Raw genomic sequence first — 18,736 nt, 5'->3', positions numbered from 1 at the left:
GGAACTGAGAGCATCACTCCAGGCAAAGCGGAGACAACTCCAAGCCAGCATGCAAAGGGCTAGACATTTCCCAGACCTTTGTCCCTTCATGCTGTCAGGAAACACTGCATCCTCGGCACTATCCCACACACATCCCAATTCGCTCACTGCCTGTGTTTTCTTTTTCCTTCACTCTGGGGCAGGCTCACAAGGCATGAGCTGGGCTCTTAAGACTGTTAAGCCACCAGGAGCAAGCGCGTTGTTCTCAAGAGGATTGTCTCTGCTTCACTTACTCTGACATGAGCCTTGGGCTGAGCCACTTGTCCCTCTCTGCTAACAGCTGCGAATGCTGCACAGTGTTACTCGCCCATCCTTCTCCTTCCAGTCAGCCCCTTGCTCCACCGGACTTGCAGACAACCAGTGTTTTTGCCTCCCCCTTCCCACTGCAGTAGTTCAATGACTATCAAAGCTTGCTGCCAGTGCAGGAAAAGCAGGAGCTGCATAGGAAGTGAGAAGTAATAAGTGGTTGGAAGTGTAATTTCCAGCCTTCTCTTGCAGTGACTGAGTCTCACCATTTAGTCCTTGTGAATTTGCTGGCTGTTCTAGCAGTAGCTCAGATGCCCCCATGCCACTGTCTGCCGAAAACAGTGCCTGTAAACTGAGGTGAAAAAAATCTCAAAGATTTGCATCAACTTATGATTTTGATCCTGTGCAAAGAGTGCACTCTCCTGGTGTCCTTCCCCCCCACCCTCTGACCTCAGATCCTCCTCAGTCCCTTTCATCCCCATCCACCAATGCTCAGGGTTAATTTTCTGTAAAATCAGTAAAGCTGAGTACGCTGTCTCTGAATCATAAGGGATTTTTATAATGATACTTCATTCAACAGCACCAGCAGGGGAACCACTCAAGCAATGTATTTCCTTTTTTCCTTGGGTATTAATAGGCAGCAGGTTTAAAACAAATAAAAGGAAGTTCTTCTTCATGCAGTGCACAGTCAACTTGTGGAACTCCTTACCTGAGGAGGTTGTGAAGGGTAGGACTATAACAGCATTTAAAATAGAACTGGATAAATTCATGGAGGTTGAGTCCATTAATGGCTATTAGCCAGGATGGGTAAGGAATGGTGTCCCTAGCCTCTGTTTGTCAGAGGATGGAGATGGATGGCAGGAGAGAGATCACTTGATCATTGCCTGTTAGGTTCACTCCCTCTGGGGCACCTGGCATTGGCCACTGTCGGTAGACAGATACTGGGCTAGATGGACCTTTGGTCTGACCTGGTACGGCCGTTCTTATGTTCTTATTTTTCCCCCCTGATGTCTTCATGTGTCTTTTACATATTTGCCTAGCACCTGTTGAATGCTTTCTAAATAGTATAGGATAGACTGGTGACCACCTGTTGACTACTGAGATTTCTGTGAATATTAGAGAGAGACGGTGACTGAGATAATATCTTTTATTTACTCCTGGGGGAATTCTGTGCCATTGGGTGGGTGCAGAATTCATTTTCCCCACAAATTTCTTTGCTTCCCTGCAGAAAACTGACTTTCTGATGGGGAAGCAAAGGGAAGCTGCAAGAGCGGTCATGTGCCTGTCCCCAGCAGTACTAGCACGTCATTTCAGGTACCTAGAGCAGCCAGTAGAGAGGTAAATCACTGTGGTGGGCAGATGAGTGGGGCTGGGGACGTCCTGGCCGGCGACTCCTATGCTGTGCTAGGCTCAGCTGCCAGTCCTGGCTAGGCTGGGGCAGGAGAGGATGGGACTTCCTCTTCCCCTTCAAAGAGTTGCTAGGGCTGTGTCAGACTCACCCCCAGAAACCTCCCTTGGCGGCAGGAAGTGTCATACCCTCTGCCCCCAGATCCTGCCTGCATCACTGCTCAGCCATCGGGGGAGGGTTCACTGTATGGGGCGTTGCTCCCCTATTGCAACCCCAGGCAGCTGGAGCTCCCCAGCCCCCGTGCCAAGCCCCTGTCCCTCCTGCTGAGCCCCAACCACCTTCACCTAGACCCCCCTGTAGAGTCCTATTCCCCTGCACACGGAATCCTCCTGCAAGCCACTGTGCAGCCAGATCCCCCCGGCACCTAGACCCCCCCCACCAAGCTGCCTGCCCACACAGAACCTCTCATGCCACACCTGGATCCCCCGCTCCACACGCACTAATCCCCTCCACACTTGGATCCTGCTGGGCTGAGTCTGCTTGCCCCACATCGATCAGGGGCCAAGGCTAGGGGTGCGTGCAAGATTCTGGCCTTTCACACATCTGGAGATCTGGGTTCGGGTGTGCCTAGGTCACCGGTGGAAGTGAGTTTGGGAAGCTCCTCCACCTGTTGTCCCTACTCCACATCACAAACTGCATGCCAGAATTCCACATGCCTTGTGCTCGCTGCTCAGGCATAACAGCCAGGCAGAAGGTGAAGAGCTTCAGGTCAGGAAGCGGAAGGTGCGGCAGCCTGGGGAAACTTGTTCACCCCACCCTTGTGCTCTTCCCGGTTGTAGCTAGTGCTACCAGTTCCTGATTTTCATGAGTCACTACACCCCCCCAAATCCAGGCAGAATAGTCAAGGGGAACACCCAAGACTCAGAACATTCAGCCCCCAGTTACTGATTATCTGGAGTGATCGGGAGGCACCGTGGGAAGGATTGGGTCTAGCACCTCCTCACTTGGCACAAGGCGAGCATTAGGCTGGAATTCAAACCTCTCTCCTTCCCACCCTTTTTGAGCTCTGCTGACACTAAGTAGCTGGCTAAACAAGCACGTGTCACCAATCTGGCCTGTGTTGCACAGGCAGGGATAAGTCTTGTCACATGAGCCAAGAGTGAGCCAGCCTGGCTAAAGACCGTGGACACAATAACCGTTATTGATCTTGTGCTCAAAATGCCAAGTAGATAATGACATGGATTTTTCTTTTATTAAAGCCCTTACAAGCTATTCCAGGACCCAACAGAGAGAAAGGGCTCATTTATTAGAATTAACATGCTGCGAATACATGACTTCAAAGCTGGGCCTCCTCCCACTTCCAGTTGCAGTCACCTGATCCAATACCAACAGCCGGGCACTGTGCTGTGTAAGAGGTGGGAGTGGATTATTCCAATGAAGGGGACCAATCACAACTCCGGTGGGAGGGACAGCGAATGGGTAAAGCCCCTTTCTTCTGTGGTTTGTTTCATTAGGGAGAAGCCAGAAAGGAAGGGATCTGTACAGAGAATGCGATCAGCTGGCTTAGGAGCAATCGGAGACCAGCCATTCTGGCCACACATTTCTTAACTGCAGGGTTTTATTCATGCTCATGTTCAGGAAAACAAAACCAAATGGTCTTATGTAACTGTAGGAGAAAGAGCGAGCCTGACACATGAGGCCTAGTATAAGGGGGCCTGGTGTAAGGCCTAAAGCCTGAACTAAAGTCAGGCTCTGCTGATATAAAGCAAAGTTAGCAAAAGTCAGGCTCTGTTGCAAAACATGCCTGCTTGCACATTCACAGAAACTGATAAGAAAGGGCTCGTATTGCAAAGAAGTGTTTGGCAGAGAACACTCACATGAACACATTCCAGAAGTGTAGTACCAGGACCCACCAATACCAGGTATGGTGTAAACACATTCCTGAAGATGGTACCAGGACACACTGACCCCTCTTAAAGATAAGATCAGGATGACAGAGTGATGGATAGAGATGCTTTGTTTGAACCAATAGACAGGGAGGAGGTGAGGTTTGATCCAAGGGCATTTGATACTGACTTAGGCCACGTCTACATTAGAGAACTCAGTCACTTCCAATGTCCCTACCATGGTCTTCCAACCACATGATCCCCAGTTCCTGCTCTGCAGTTCCACAGCAAGCAATACAGTTTGGATCTGCTGGTGAGATTGCAATTGCTGCTCTTCCCATGAGCATAATGTCTATTTAACACCCCCACATTAATGTTCCTCCCAGGCCATGCTCTTTCATGGTCCCCTCTCTGGTAGCTGCACATTTCCTCCTGCAGCCAAAAATGCAATTTATACCTGACCGGCAAAGCCACACCTTTCCTAGGAAAGTAGGGCAACCTGCTTCCCTTTGGAGACAGATGTGGTAACCAGAGAGCTGTCTTCATCTGCTCATCCCACATACAAACAAATCAGAGGCCTCTTTAATCGGATACGCCCAACTCTGCCCACACCCACATAACGCTAGTCAGTTTTTTACATGGTTCCTCAAGCCTGGTAGCTCTATAATTTGTTCTCGTGTTCCAATGCAGAACAGGTCCTATGATGCCAAAAAGCACAACACTGAAGGAAAGCAAACACCTCTCTCCCACACTGCAAGAACAAGAACTTCTGAGGGAAGCTTGACTGAGGACCCCAGGTACGTAAACATCATTGATAATGATAAAAGGCTACTCAGGGCTTTGCTGTCTGCTAGCCACCTGGGTTTGATTTTTGATGCACTGCACAGAGTGACTTGAACTGGCATGGGGATGGACAGCAGACAGGACTGGGTAGGAGAACAGGATGGGGATGAGAATGAGGAGCAGCAGATGAGGTGGAGGTGCTAGGGATCGGATGTGGAATGGAGATGAGAAAATCCATAGCATCATCACTGGCAACAATATGTGAGATACCCATGATCAGATTAACTGGTGGTGATGCAAAGGAGGGTGGAGGTACACTGACAGGTATGCATCTGTGTACACGCAGGGGGCATCCCTGCTTTGGGATAGTGGGGGTGAGGAGTGATCCTGCAGCTCCAGAGGGAGGAGATACAGTAGGAAATATTGCCGATCAAGATTGAGGTGAATTATAGGCTTGTGCTGGGGATGCTTACGCAGTACCCACTGTGTTACATCTGGACCTAGCCAGTTATGTGTGTCTCCTATTTGAGACTGTTCAATCTCCCAATGTCAACTACAGCAATTGCCTACATGAAAAAGTAATAGTGGGGAAGTATTTATGTATTTCAACTGTCTTTAATGTAATTGGTGTCTTTAAAAAAAGGCTAATCACAGTTTAGCTGCCCTGGCAGTGAAGGTGCTAGATTGGGACACAGGAAATCTGCGTTTGAGTCTCTGCTATACCACAGATACTTTTGTGTAATCCTGGCCAAGACACTTAAGCCCCGTCTACACTGGCAAGTTTGTGCACAGTAAAGCAGCTTTGAGCGCTGTAACTCCTGAGGTGTACACACCGCCAAGCCACTTAGTGCACAGAAACTGCACAGATGCAGCACTTTAAAAAAAACACCCCAATGAGAGGCATAGAGCTTTCTGCGGCATGGTTACAGCGCTGTGGTGCCAGTGTACACATCGTGGTGATTTCAGCACTGCAATTGACCTCTGGGAGGTGTCCCACAATGCCTTTTCTCACCTTTCTGGCCATCTGTTTGAACTCTACTGCCCTGCCCCTCAGATGACCAACCGTCAGCCCCACCCCATACATTCCTTTGCAAATTTGTAAGTCCCCTTCCTGTTTGCTCAGTGACGCGTGTAGCGGTCTCAGTGCATCTTTCCAGGTGGCCATGCCTGCTCCATGCACCAGATGATCCCCTGCTTGAAGCAATGCTGATCTGCTGGACCTCATCGGCATCTGAGGAGAAGAGGCAGTGCAGTCATAACTGCGCTCCAGCCATTGGAATTATGATATCTATGGACAGATTTCTAGATGCATGATAGAAAAGGGCCATGACTGGGACACACTGCAGTGCAGAGTCAAAGTGAAGGAGCTGCGGAACACCTACCACAAGGCGCGGGAGGCAAACCACCGCTCCAGTGCTGTGCCCACGAGCTGTCGGTTCTACAAAGAGCTAGACGCAATACTTGGTGGTGACCCCACCTCTACTGCGAAGGCCCCTGTGGATACTTTGTTGGCTCACGTGCCAGTCGAGAGTGGACCGAGCCAGGAGGAGGCAATCTTGGATGAAGAGGGGGAAGGGGAACCAGAGGCAGAGAATGAGTCGGAGGCCAGAGATGCATGCAGTCAGGAGCTCTTTTCTACCTCAGAGGAGCCTAGCCAGTCACAGCAGTCGGATCTTGGCAAAGTGCAAACAGGAGAGGAGGCCCCGGTAAGTGGATCTGATTTTGGGAATTGCTGAAGCGAGTTGTTGGGGGCAGGAATGTTGCAGAAAGCAGGCTTGTCTCCCACCTTATGCCTAGTCTGAGCAGCAGAACAGGCTGTTGATACACTCCCTCACTTCATGGGAATCTCCCTTAGAAATCTCCAGGAAACTCTCGTGGAGATACTGGGAAATCCACTCCTGCAGGTTTCTTGGCAGAGCTGCTTTGTTTCTTGCCCTATTAATTGTAACTCTCTTGCACCACTGTGCCGTTATGGGAGCGGGGTAAGACCATTGCTGTACACAGACTAGCCATATAGGGGCAGGGCAGAAGCCGCAGGCTTGGAGAAGACCCTCCCTTGATTCCCTACTCACCTGCAGCAGCGAGATATCTTCCATAGTGATCACCTCCTGTGGAAAGTGTGGGGACAGGAATGATTATCAGGCTCACCCTACAGTGCTGGCTCTCCCCACGTACCCAAGAGCCACGTGCCCAGTGTACAGCAGGGTCCGGGAACAGTGATTTACTCTACCCCTGCAGCTACTCACCATTTTGGCTTATGTGTGCTTGCCTGGGGTCAGCCAGTTAGTGACAGGTGTGTGAGTACAGGCTGTGTTTTAAAGCAATGAAACAGTGTTGTCTGTGTAGCAAAAAATACTGCTTCTGCAAAATGTTGCATTTAAACTTCACAGAGATGACCTTGGGAGCACAGCATCACTCTTTATTATTGGTGGCAGCAGAATGGTTGCGAAGAATTAAGAAGCATCCAAAAAAAAACTAAGGAGGACTTTATGCATGAGGTTATGATGCACTCCGTCGCCAAGAAAAAGGAATTGAAGGAGTGGAGGGACAGCAAGAAGAGGGAACAAAAGGAGAATGTGGCACACCAAAAAGAAGCCAGGGAGCGGCTCTTAACAGTTATGGAGCGCCAAGCGGACATGCTCCAGCTCTTCAAACCGAGCAGCTCCGTGCCCGCCCTCCACTGCAGCCACTGTCGCAAAACTCTTTCCCATGCGCTCCCCCCCACCGCCAACACATTCTTATCAACCTCCTGGCTCCACTCTCCACCCGCAGCATTGCACTCCTCCCTCCTCCCAGTTCAGAAGTGTGGACTCCCACTACCCGCTGCACTCAACACCCATCTATCTGCAGTTTGGCCCTACTGAAGTACAGCACCCACTGCATCGTGATCCAAAGGAGAAGGTTGGGTATGATCCCTGGACATACATAAATCTGTAGCCGTCCAGGGACCCCTCCTCTGCTTGAGACCTCCCATTCCTTCCATTCCCCCATCTGCCTCCCTGGTGATGAATTTTTTCATTTGACTCTCTCCTCTGGTTGTTGCTTTCAAAAAAGGAATTGTGTTTGTTTGAAAACAATCTTTATTCTATTAAATGAAAGCAAAATGGCACGGCAAAGCAACTTACAATTATGTTAAGGCCCCTCTTGCATCATGTGCACCAATCACCTCCTAGCATTACAAGCACTGCAATCCTAAGCATAGCAACAAATATTAGTGGCTTTCAGCTTCAAATTGCTGCCTTAAAGCATCCCTGATTCTTATGGCCCCATGCTGTGTCCGTTTAATAGCCCTGGTCTCTGGCTGTTCAATCAGCCTCCAAGTGCTGAGCCTCTGCAGTCCAGCCCGGAGTGAAGCTTTCACCCATCCCTTCACAAATATTATGGAGCGTACAGCACGCGGCTATAAGCATAGGAATATTGTCATTGGCCAGGTCCAGCTTCCCATACAGGCATCGCCAGCGGGCTTTTAAACAGCCAAATGCACACTCCACAGTCATTCTGCACTTGCTCAGCCTGTTGTTGAATCACTCCTTGCTGCTGTCAAGATGCCCCATGTATGGCTTCATGAGCCATGGCATTAAGGGGTAGGTGGCATCTCCCAGGATCACAATGGGCATTTTGACTTCCTCTATGGTGATCTTCTGGTCTGGGAAGAAAGTCCCTGCTTGCAGCTTCTTGAACAGGCTAGTATTCCAAAAGATGCATGTGTCATGCACCTTTCTGGACCAGCCTGCATTAACGTCTGTGAAACGCCCACGGTGATCCACAAGCACCTGGAGAACCAATGAGAATTACCCCTTGAGATTAATATACTCAGTGGCTAGGTGGTCTGGTGCCAGCATTGGAATGTGTGTGCCATCTATTGCCCCTCTGCAGTTAGGGAAGCCCATTTGTGCAAAGCCATCCACAATCTCATGTATGTTGCTCAGCATAGGCATCGACTTCCCCTCGACCCCCCCATCCCAACCCCTCCCCCACCTCTTCCCATCCCTGTCCCGCCCTCACCCCACTCCCATTCCACTTCGTCCCCAAAGTCGCCACCCCACCCCGCCTTTTCCTACCCCAGCCCCGCCCCCTTCCCTCCCCCATTCTCCCCCTTACCCCAAGTCCCCAGTCCCCAACCCTTCCCTGTGTCTTCTCCGCCTCCTCCCCTGAGTGTTCTGCGTCCCTGCTCCTCTCCGTCCCTCCCAGAAAGTCCTAAGTGCCTCCAAACAGCTGTTAGGCAGCGGGGATGGGGCAGGAAGTGCTGGGAGGGAGTGAGAGGAGTGGAGACGCAGCACGCTCGGGGAAGGAGGAGGTGAGGAGAGGGTGAGGGCGGGGAGAGCTTGGCTGCTGGTGGGTGCAGAGCACCCACTATTTTTTCCCCGTGGGTGCTCCAGCCCCGGAGCACCCACGGAGTCGGCGTCTCTGTTGCCCAGAGTCATGGTCTTTCAGAGCAGGATGCAATTAATGGCCCTGCACACTTCCATCACCATGAGTCCAACAGTCGACTTTCCCACTCCAAACTGGTTAGCAACCGATCAGTAGCTGTCTGGAGTAGCCAGCTTCCACAGTGCTGTCACCATGTGCATCTCCAGTGACAGGGCAGCTCTCATTCTCCTGTCCTTGCATCGCAGGGCTGGGGTGAGCTCATTACGCAGTCCCATGAATGTGGTTTTCCTCATCTGAAAGTTCTGCAGCCACTGCTCGTCATCCCAGACATGCGTCACGATGTGATCCCACCACTCAGTGCTTGTTTCCCAAGCCCAAAAGCAGCGTTCCACTGTGGTCAGAACCTCTGCGAATGCCACAAGCATTCTCATGTTATAGCTAGTATGCCTGGCGAGATCAATGTCACATGCCTCTTGCCTTTGTAGTTTAAGGAATAACTCCACTGTCACTCGTGACATGTTGGTCAACAGCTCAGGATCCATTCCTGCAGCCAGAAAGAGGCAGGGCAGGGCAGGGCGCGCAGTACACAAACCATTGAAAAATGGTGCCAAATGCAAACAGAAGCACAGGGATTGCTGGGATACATAGCAATTCATCACGGGGCATTGGGACAGGACCCAGGATGCCGTGCGACCCCTTCTGCCTTCCTACAAGTCTTAGCAGCAAAAGAAAGAGGTGCTCTGTGGGATAACTGCCCAGAATGCACTGCTCCAAATAGTGCTGCAAGTGTGAACACGCTATTGCGCAGGCAGCTGTCAGTGTGAACTCACATCTCCTGCTCTCTGCTGAAGGACATGGTGACAAAATCTTTTCTCCCTTGGCTCCTACACAACATGGAGGGTGCCTAGCACGCTCAGATACTGTTTTAAGACCCGAAGTGAAGACAGCTGCTCTCTCCATTCTAAACTGCAGGGACATTTAGTTCACCAGTATGTAATTATCCAGGGTGGAGTTTGGCCAGGACACCCCTTGGGGCCTTTAGCAAGGAGGAGTGATCAGGAACAGTTCAGTTTTAAATATTCTCTAGCTAACGCTAACAAATGAGAAAAGTTTAAAAAAAAATTCTCTCCCCCCCCCGCCACCTCTGCAATTTGCTTAATAATAGTGTATGGAGAGTTAAGCGAGAGGACCTGGCAATAGAGCTGGGGATGTTATGCATTTGTATCATGCAGACGTGCCAGGCTATATTATCAGATGGGGAAAAAAAAAAAGAAATATTGGCTAATCAGAGTCCAAATGTCAGCTGGAGAGATTGTTGTGACAAGACTTTGTTTTTCTGAAATAATCACTAGCTAAATGCTGGAGTAAGGCCAAAGATTTTTTGATGAGGGCCTCCATAAAAGAATGTTAAGGAGGTCGAATAATCACAGAAGGAGCAAAATCTTGAGAAGGACTGAAAAAAATATGAAGAGGTAGGAAACATTGAATCCCAGCAAATGGATGCTTCTTTGAATGGAAAGAGGTTAATATTAGGGAGTCAATGTAGAAGGAAGACGAGGGCATCTGCTGAGGGTGTGACAACATATGAAAGAGCACATAGGGAAGGGTGGATGCCTTTTTTAAAAAAAAGGAAAAGTATTAATCATAGTCTTATAATTTAACAATGATACAACCTCCCGAGTATTATTTATTAAGCACTATTATTGTACCTAATGTTGTATGAAATAAGAAGTAGGCAACGTGGTTTAGACACGCAGTGCACTGGAGAGGCAGGAAATGGTCCATTCTCAAAATCAGTGTAGTTTCCATGCTCCCACCACTGCCATATGCATGTTGCTCTTTTTATGGTGGTTTAGCATTGGTTGGCTTCATGGAGGAGGTGTTTTGAGGGATTTGCATGTTTAAAGAGTGGTTATTTGGGCTCTGATTCTCAAAGCTGCTTAGGTACCTCTGAGGATCTCAGAGTTGATGCACAAGGAAATGGAACTGACCTGGGGGGTCATATCCAGTTTTGGTCACCTCAAATGAAGATAGGTGTAGCTGTAACTGCAAAGATCTAGAAACGGGCAATACATGTGGTTAGAGCTACGAGGGGAGTCTCATCTGATAAGATTGCAAGTGTTCCCTGATTTCAGGTACCTCAAGGGTTTGGAGGCCTGGATTTTCAGAAGTCCTGAGTAGCCACAGTTCTTATCTGAAGCCAATTGAAGAGATGGTGCGGATACTCAGCAGTTTTGGAATTCAGGCCAAGGGTGTTTCAGGTTGGGCACCCAAAATCAGTGGGTAATTTTGAAAATGTCACCATAGGATTATTTAACCCGAGAAGGAGACAAGTTACAGGAGACACGATTGAACATTTATGATTATGAACGGTATATAGTCAATGTCAGACAAAACTACTGTTTTTAAATGCTACTTCATAATATGAAAGCAAAGAGACATTCCAAATTAGTGATCAGTATATTTAGGTGGAGTGCTGCTTAATACAGGGGACAGTCAATCTATGTAGTTCACAGCCTTAGGAAGCCAGTGAGTTAAATATTGACTTTTAAAGGGGCTGAATGAATTTATGAACAATAATATGTATCAGCTGCACTTATTAGGAAGAGGGTAAATAAATCTCATTCTTCAAGTCATCAACTATGTCAGTGGTCAGGAGCCCACATCCGTGTAAAGAGTTGCACCATTGAGCAAGTGCATTATGGGTTTCTTCCATCTTCCTCTGAAGTCTCAGGTATTGGTTGTGGTCTGACATAGGATCCAGTTTATCTATGTTCTTCATTCTCTTCATGTTGCAAGAAGGTTCACATACAGGATGAATGGGTTGTACCTGAGTCGAAAAATACAAAAATGCATTCCACCCTGTTCATCATGCAGAGTAAGGGAAGCTGTCTGCGAACTGAGTTTATTAAAGAACAAGGAAAGCTTTTTTAGAGGACCCAACCCAGGTGAAAGATGTTAATCTGAGTTGAATCAACAGTGTAGCCAACAAGGAAATGTTTCGTTTGACTGCAATCCCTTACCGAGCAAGGAAGGATTTTCTGTTTTCTTTTACAGATGCAATCTATCCAGGGAAGAGCAGCCTATCAGCATGCTCTGAGCACTGATTTTCTAATCAACAGAGACAGTAAATGATTTACACAGGACCAAAAAAAAAAAAAGGACATTCCTTTATAATTCTTCTTACATGAACAGCTGGGACTGAGTTTGGGCTCCTGGAAATCAGGCTTCCTGTGCTGCTGAATAGTTGTTTGTTCAGGATTTTATTTATTGGAGCATGAAGTGATTTTTGAAGATTCCCTTCCTCTATTCTTTCTTTTTTAAAGTGAGACACTGAAGAAAATTGGAAGGAATGACACACTCAGCAGTCAAAGATGTCAATGGGCTGGAGAACCCCAGTTTTATGGTGAGTTTATTGCTTTAAGGAAAGTATAGCTTGCATACAGTTTGTATGAATTCTGAGAAGAAAAACTAACAGGAGCAAGGGAGGAAAGGGGAAAGAGAAGCAGCAGAAAGAGAGAGCGAGCGAGACAGAAGGGGTGTGTTAGAGTGAATGAAAGGGGGAGGGAAGAAAGACAGATTGAACAGTCTTTCTAGGGTCCTTTGTAAAGATGAGGCTGACATGGTCTGGTATCTTATTCACTATATCCTGTTGCTTGTACAATAGTAATTTAAAGGCTGTTTTGCTTCTTTGGAGTTCCTTTCTTGTATTCTATAAATAAGAGAGAAAAGATGAGAGGAGATGAACTGACCCTGATTCTACTATAGTCTACGTATCTGTTTCAGAAGGAATTAAACCTTCTGCCTGTTGTTACTGTGTCCCTGGGTTGGAGATTTTATGTGATGACAAGGGCAGGGAAAATTAAAACTGGTGAAGGATTTGTTTTTCTTTCTTTTTGTTTTTTAAATGGGTCTATTTCAAAAGAGGTAAATTGACAGAGAAGTTGATGGAGAGAATTTGGGGTGAATTAGGCACAGTGCTCTGCAGATTTCCAGTACAGGAGCAAATTCACAAGTGAATTATATGTGGTGTGACTAGCAGGTGTGTAACTGTGCTGGAAATACTGGAAAACATATTAGAAGGAGGAGGAGGAGGAGAAGGGGTGGTCTTGTGGATAAACCACAGGACTGGGAACTAAGGAGATGGGGAACTTTGTTCTCTCCTTCAGGATACAAGTAACTTCCATTAAAATCAAGAAGAGTTGCTCATCTCCTGAGGGAGGGTTTAAGAATTAGGTATCTGGATATTGTACTCTGCCACAGACTGTTCTGTTTGACCTTGGGCAAATCAGTTACTGCTCCATGTCTCAGTTTCCCCATCTGGAAAGCAGGAAAAATAAAACTTAGCTCCCTTCCAGGAAGGCTATGAGGGTAAATGGGTTAACACTGGTAAGGGGCTTTGAGATCCTCACGTGGAAGGTGCTGTAGAAATACAAAGGGTTATTCTTTTTATTATTAAAATGCTCCCAGCCACAGCTCAGTTCAGGCTTTTAACTTCCCTAAAGATTGATTCCTCCCTTACCTTAATCACCTGGGTTCTTTGTGTTTCAAGCAGTTCAGTTTTGGTGGGGGTCGACCTGGATGTCTGAGCTTGCAGGATCGAGGCTAATAACTGTAACGGATAGATAATGAATCTTCTGCCACAGGCAACAAGACAGAATCCAAGAGTTGTCCTGCTCAGACCCCCTGCTGCAGAAGAGGCAAGGGCTTGTCCTGCCACAGAGACTTCTGCTTGTTCCTGCTTCTCCCAAAACGAGAGGTCGATTCCATTCAGCAGGGCCTCGGGCTCTCTCCTTCCCAAGGTTCCCAGGCAGGATCAGGCATTCATGTGGAACTGGCAATGGTACATGCACTGTACTAGTTACTTTGCTATAAGCTTCTTTTCTGAACAAAAGCTCCAGAAAGTGAGCTTGCTTCTGTCTGGATACAGCTGTTTTTAATGCTCCCAGCCTGTCTACATAAGGACAAGAGATAGTGTTTTAAAATGCGTTAGCCAATACGTTTTAGGCCTTTGCGCTTACTGTAGACTAGCTTGTCTATTGAGGATGAAGGTCCAGATATCTGGACATTTGGTGCAAATAATGCCATGTCACACCTACATATTTGATATATGTGCATCATTTGTCTTTTTTATTTTGACTTGAAAAGTTGTATTTATTTTCTGCTCCTGTTTCTTCACTCTACAGTATCATTTGCCTTGCTTCCTTCAGGGGGAGACTCTCTCTCATTCTCGGGGGGCTGTTTCAGACACACCTACCCAGCTCCCTCATGCCTGTGATCATAGAGACCCACTCCAGGCCCTGCCCAGCCATTGCTCCTCCTCTCCCCAAAGTCCCAGCTCCCACTGTGAAAGCTGCTCACGTGGGTGCAAGATACTCCACTCCCCTACTGCACCCCAGAGTCTGTGCATGCTGAGGTCTGGCTGAAAGGGAAGGTGAGCTGCTCTGCACACCCACTTCTGTCCAGGGATGTTCCATGAGGGAGCCTGCCTTTCTTGTCAGGTTGGGGTTAGCCCTAGGAGCACGGCAGGGCAGTGGCCCCCAGCCTCCCTTCAGTTAGGCAGTGCAGCTTTAACAGCACCTCACTGGGTCTCTTGTTTCTTGGTTGAGCAGAGTTCCGGGTTGGTGGGCACTGGGTTGTCTGTGCATATAGCATGTTTGGTCATGGAGGGGGAGTGGGAAGGAGGAAGAACGTGCCTCGTGGTGGTACAAAACCACCGCCATAGCCCAACACAGGAGTGGGGTGGGCAACATGTGGCTTTTCTCAGCTACAAAGGTGGGTCAGCGCACAGTGTGGCCTGGTAAGAAGGGGAAGGATAAAAGGTAGAAATGGGTGGGGGTGGGGATAACCCAGAGCACTGCGCCTCCCAAAATGACAAGAGTTTCATTGGATTCTCTCTCTCTCTCTCTCTCTCTCTCTCTCTCTCACTCACACACACACACACACACACACACACACACACACACACACACACACACACACTTTTTAAATACACTTCTTGTTCCCATCCCAGCCAGGTTGGAGTTAGTGTGAATTAAATTACCCCCTTTCCCACATGTTGACAAGAACCTGAGAGACATCCACAGATCCCACTGAAGTCAATGAGAGTCGCAGGTGATGAATACCTCTCTGAATGAGGGTCTAACTGAGGAATGTTCTGTCCTGGTCCCTACAGGTTGAAGATGGAGACCAGTACAGTGCCTTGTCTGAACCCGATGCTGAGGGCCTAAAGGAAAAGAAGAAAGACCAGGGCAAGAACTGCAGTACACTAGTGTACTCTGTCACCGACATTCCACCATGGTACCTCTGCATCCTGCTAGGGATTCAGGTGAGACTAGCAAGAACATGGTGGAATGGGGTGGGCGGAGGTTTATTGGCTTGTTCATAGCCCCGCTTAACAAGTAAAATGTGAATTAGGAAATGGCTCATATTTACTGGCCATGCCTGAAACCATCTGATTGGCTGTTGGTGATGTCAAGTCATCCCTGTTAAGTGCATGGGGTCAGATTGTTTTTGTTTGATATTTATTTACACTGAGCTCACTGCAATACAAACCGGCAGATGCAGTCCCAGAGCCAGTGAGCTTGCGCTCTGTGGACAAACAGTAACAGACAGCCTATTGTGACAGAGTCATGGAAAATATCCAAAGGCTCCAGGCCCTCTGTGACTCCACTACAATAAAAGCTAAGCAGAAGTAGCACAAAAAAGAAACTGTGCAGCTTCTATCAGTTTATAGGACTGTACGAGAGAAATACACCCAACTTGGGTGATACAGTGCAGACCAATGCAGTAGAATATGTATATGGTAAGATGCTTACCAGTGATTAAGCTAAGATAGTGATGCTGACTTTGTTTGGACACTGATGGATAGTTTGTGCTTTGTTCGTTTCTTAAAGTGATTTTGTCAGTTTAGTTTAGACTCAAACTTTGGGCTCTGTAAAAATAAGGTTTTATGAAACCCAAGATCACTGGAAATATTTCCATCATTTTTTCTTAATTAAAAAGATTCTAATGAAAGCAACAGTTATTTTGGGGAAACGTAAACATTTCCTGCAGTGTTAGCACCCCAGATGTTGCAACACCATACTAGTGCATGGGAAGCAGAAAGTGATGCTGACAAGGAACAAAAGCTCTATTTTCATTGCCCAAGCTGAGCGAACTGCACGATCAGCATTAACAGTGAAAAGAAAATTGAATTTTAAAGATTCTTTTCGTGTGGATGACTAATTAAAGGTCTTTACACACATATGTATACTGGGTTTATTAAAAAGGTGGGGCCTGATTTTTCCACTTCTTTGCATCTTCTGTAGCTATTTACACTTATGCGAACAGAGTATAAAACGCTGCCACCAGGGTAAATGAGTGGCCAGTTCTAATTTGGTAGCATTTTGCCCCCACTTTGCTGATTCTCCCCAGTACTTGTGGCCTACGGGAACATGAGAAGTGGCATTAGGGACGCTGCAGGCTGAGGGAGTTGATGCCCTAGAGCAAAGCAGAGTGTCTTGAAACATACATTTGGCATAAATCTAACCTGATACTTCCCTCCAGTAACCTGCCCCTTTTCCTGGTAGAGAGCCTCCAAAACAGCTTTCTCCAGGCCCTGGAGAATGTGCTATTCCCATCGGACAGCCCCTTGGGAACTAGGTTCTGTTGTTTCTACAGAGTGCCAAGTGGTGGTAAGGCGAGAAAAATGGATACGGTTGGGATGGGTTGTTAAAGCTCTGACAGACACTTTAGAACAGGCCCCACCAGAAAATAAAACTTGTAGGAAAAAATTAAGGTTATCAGGAATTAGTGTTATTGGTGTCATTTGAGTCCAGATCTACAAGTGGCATTTCGCCTTCCTTCAACAGTAGAATAGTTATACTGGGCAGGTACTAGGGCCTTTTTCATGACAGTCTTTTCTCTGTGGTTCTTAGCACTACCTGACAGCTCTGGGTGGTCTTGTAGCCATCCCTCTGATCCTGTCCAAAGAGCTTTGCCTGCAGCACGACCCCCTGACCCAGGGTCACCTGATCAGCACCATCTTCTTTGTCTCAGGAATTTGTACCCTCCTTCAAGTCCTCTTTGGAGTCAGGTAGGCAAAATCCTTGCAATATAACCTTGTGACATTATTGACATGAACTGTGACCGTATAGATCATTGTTGCAACCACGGTCCTATGGTTGCACCAGGTCTTGTACAGAGGAGGCCAATTGGGGTGTCTATGGGAAGGTTGTAGTTTGCTGATTGTTATTATGCTGTCTATATGTGTGTATCATTTTTGTATTCGAAGTTATGAATATTGGCTATGTCCTTGTTTGATTCTAAGTAGCCTCAGTGTTGCATTTGGTCAGCTTCTTGAGAAAGGACTATTCTCAGTAAGTGCCCAATCAAGAAACACTTAAATGACAATGGACTTGGGGAGATGCCAATCCACATCTGAGCTTTCCTGGGAACGTTCAAACTAACATGTAAACAATGGTGTCGGCCTGCAAAAGCTGAATCATTCATAGACATGTGACTTGCCCAGATGATTACAAACTCCATCTTGAGTGAATTTTACACAGGAGAACAAAGGGGTTTCCACCCACAAGAGAGAGACTATATAAGGCCCTGGAAGCCCCTCCATTTTGTCTTCAGCTGGCTCAAAACATTGCCTCTCCACTCCAAAAAGATGCCTGAAAGAAATTGGAACAAAGGACAGTAACTACAGGGGTGTGAGTGATTGCTGGACCCAGATTAGGAAGGAGTCTAGTCTGTAAAAGCAGCTTATTGGAATATCTCTGAGGGTGAGATTTACCTGCATTTAGTTTCCTACTGTATTAGGCTTAGACTTGCATGTTTTTGTTTTATTTTGCTTGGTAAATTACTTTGGTCTCTCTCATATTACTTGGAACCACTTAAATCCTACTTTTTATATTTAATAAAATCACCTTTTGCTTATTAATTAACCCAGAGCACGTAATTAATATCTAGGGGAGCAAACAGCTGTGCATATCTCTCTATCAGTGTTATAGCAGGTGAACAATTTATGTGTTTACCCTGTATAAGCTTTATACAGAGTAAAATGGATTTATTTGGGGTTTGGATCCCACTGGGAGCTGGGTATCTGGGTGCTAGAGACAGGAGCACTTTCTAAGCCATTTTCAGTTAAGTCTGTAGCTTTGTGGGACGTGGTTCAGACCTGGGTCTGTGTTTGTTCAGACCTGGGTCTGGCTCAGCAAGACAGGATACTGAAGTCCTAAGCTGCTAGGGAAAACGGGCTCAGAGGTAGTCTCAGCACATCAGGTGGCAGTCCCAAGGGGGTCTCTGTGACCCACCCTGTCACAGTGGCGTAATCGAGCAGGATCTGTGCACAGCTGATTGCTTTGAGATACTGGTAGTGATTTTAAGTGAGTTTTGAGTGTGATGACTGGAGAACAGAGAAAGTGGTTACTGGTTTGTTATTTTCTGTTTGTTTATTTTGGGTGAGGAAATAAGCACAAGAACGCAGGAAAATGACTACCAGTGAGGCAGCTACAAAACTAGAGCTGGCCAGACTGGAAGCAGAAGAGAAGGCAAAGGACCGTGAGTTTCAATTGAGGCTCAAAGAAGCAGAGACAGCCAGGAAGGAGACTGCACACAGAAGGGCTATGGAGGCAGAGGCAGCCGCTCACAAAAGAGCCATGGAAACCCAGAGGTTAGCCCTGGTGTTAAAAGACAAAGAGATTGAAGCCCAGAGGCTAGCATAGCAAGATGCTCAGCAGGAGAAGGAAAGAGAGAGGCGGCTAGCCCTGGAGTTAAAAGACAGAGAAATACAGGCTCAGATTGAGGCCCAGAAGCATGAACTGACTGTTATGGAGTGGAAGAAACAAAACTCTTCAGCAGCTGGCTCCACTTCCCCAAAAATCCACAAATGGGAGTGACTATGTCCACAATATGATGAATCCAGTGATATTGCTGAATATTTCATCACCTTTGACAGACTGTGCACCCTTCATGCAATTCCTGACTTTCAAAAAATGACTAAGTTAATGGCAAAATTGACTGGAAGAGCTCTGGACATATTCAACAAGATGCTTATTGATGATGCTTCAAACTA

General features: G+C 47.2%; 1 protein-coding gene and 1 long non-coding RNA gene across 3 annotated transcripts in view; one reads left to right on the top strand and one right to left on the bottom strand.

Moving 5' to 3' along the window:
• Positions 1 to 4,254: 4,254 nt before the first annotated feature.
• Positions 4,255 to 18,736, top strand: part of LOC120380940 (solute carrier family 23 member 1-like) — a 68,546-nt gene continuing 54,064 nt past the window's right edge. The window contains exons 1-4 of the mRNA XM_039498868.1: positions 4,255 to 4,316; positions 12,000 to 12,079; positions 14,849 to 15,001; positions 16,593 to 16,750. Coding sequence (XP_039354802.1) covers positions 12,026 to 12,079; positions 14,849 to 15,001; positions 16,593 to 16,750 — 365 coding nt within the window. The 5' untranslated portion in view covers positions 4,255 to 4,316; positions 12,000 to 12,025. The remainder of the gene's footprint in view (positions 4,317 to 11,999; positions 12,080 to 14,848; positions 15,002 to 16,592; positions 16,751 to 18,736) is intronic.
• Positions 11,382 to 15,238, bottom strand: LOC120380942. 2 transcript variants are annotated; one of them, XR_005587884.1, is made up of 4 exons: positions 15,109 to 15,238; positions 14,799 to 14,899; positions 13,196 to 13,627; positions 11,382 to 11,503 (listed from the first exon to the last, which is right to left on the bottom strand). It is a non-coding gene; the product is annotated as an uncharacterized LOC120380942 (long non-coding RNA). The 2 variants fall into 2 exon arrangements; XR_005587883.1 differs by lacking the exon at positions 11,382 to 11,503 and adding an exon at positions 12,274 to 12,385.

This window comes from Mauremys reevesii, linkage group 1 (genome assembly GCF_016161935.1).
Source record: "Mauremys reevesii isolate NIE-2019 linkage group 1, ASM1616193v1, whole genome shotgun sequence".
NCBI lineage: Eukaryota > Metazoa > Chordata > Testudines > Geoemydidae > Mauremys > Mauremys reevesii.
This window is presented reverse-complemented; position numbering and strand designations above follow the sequence as displayed.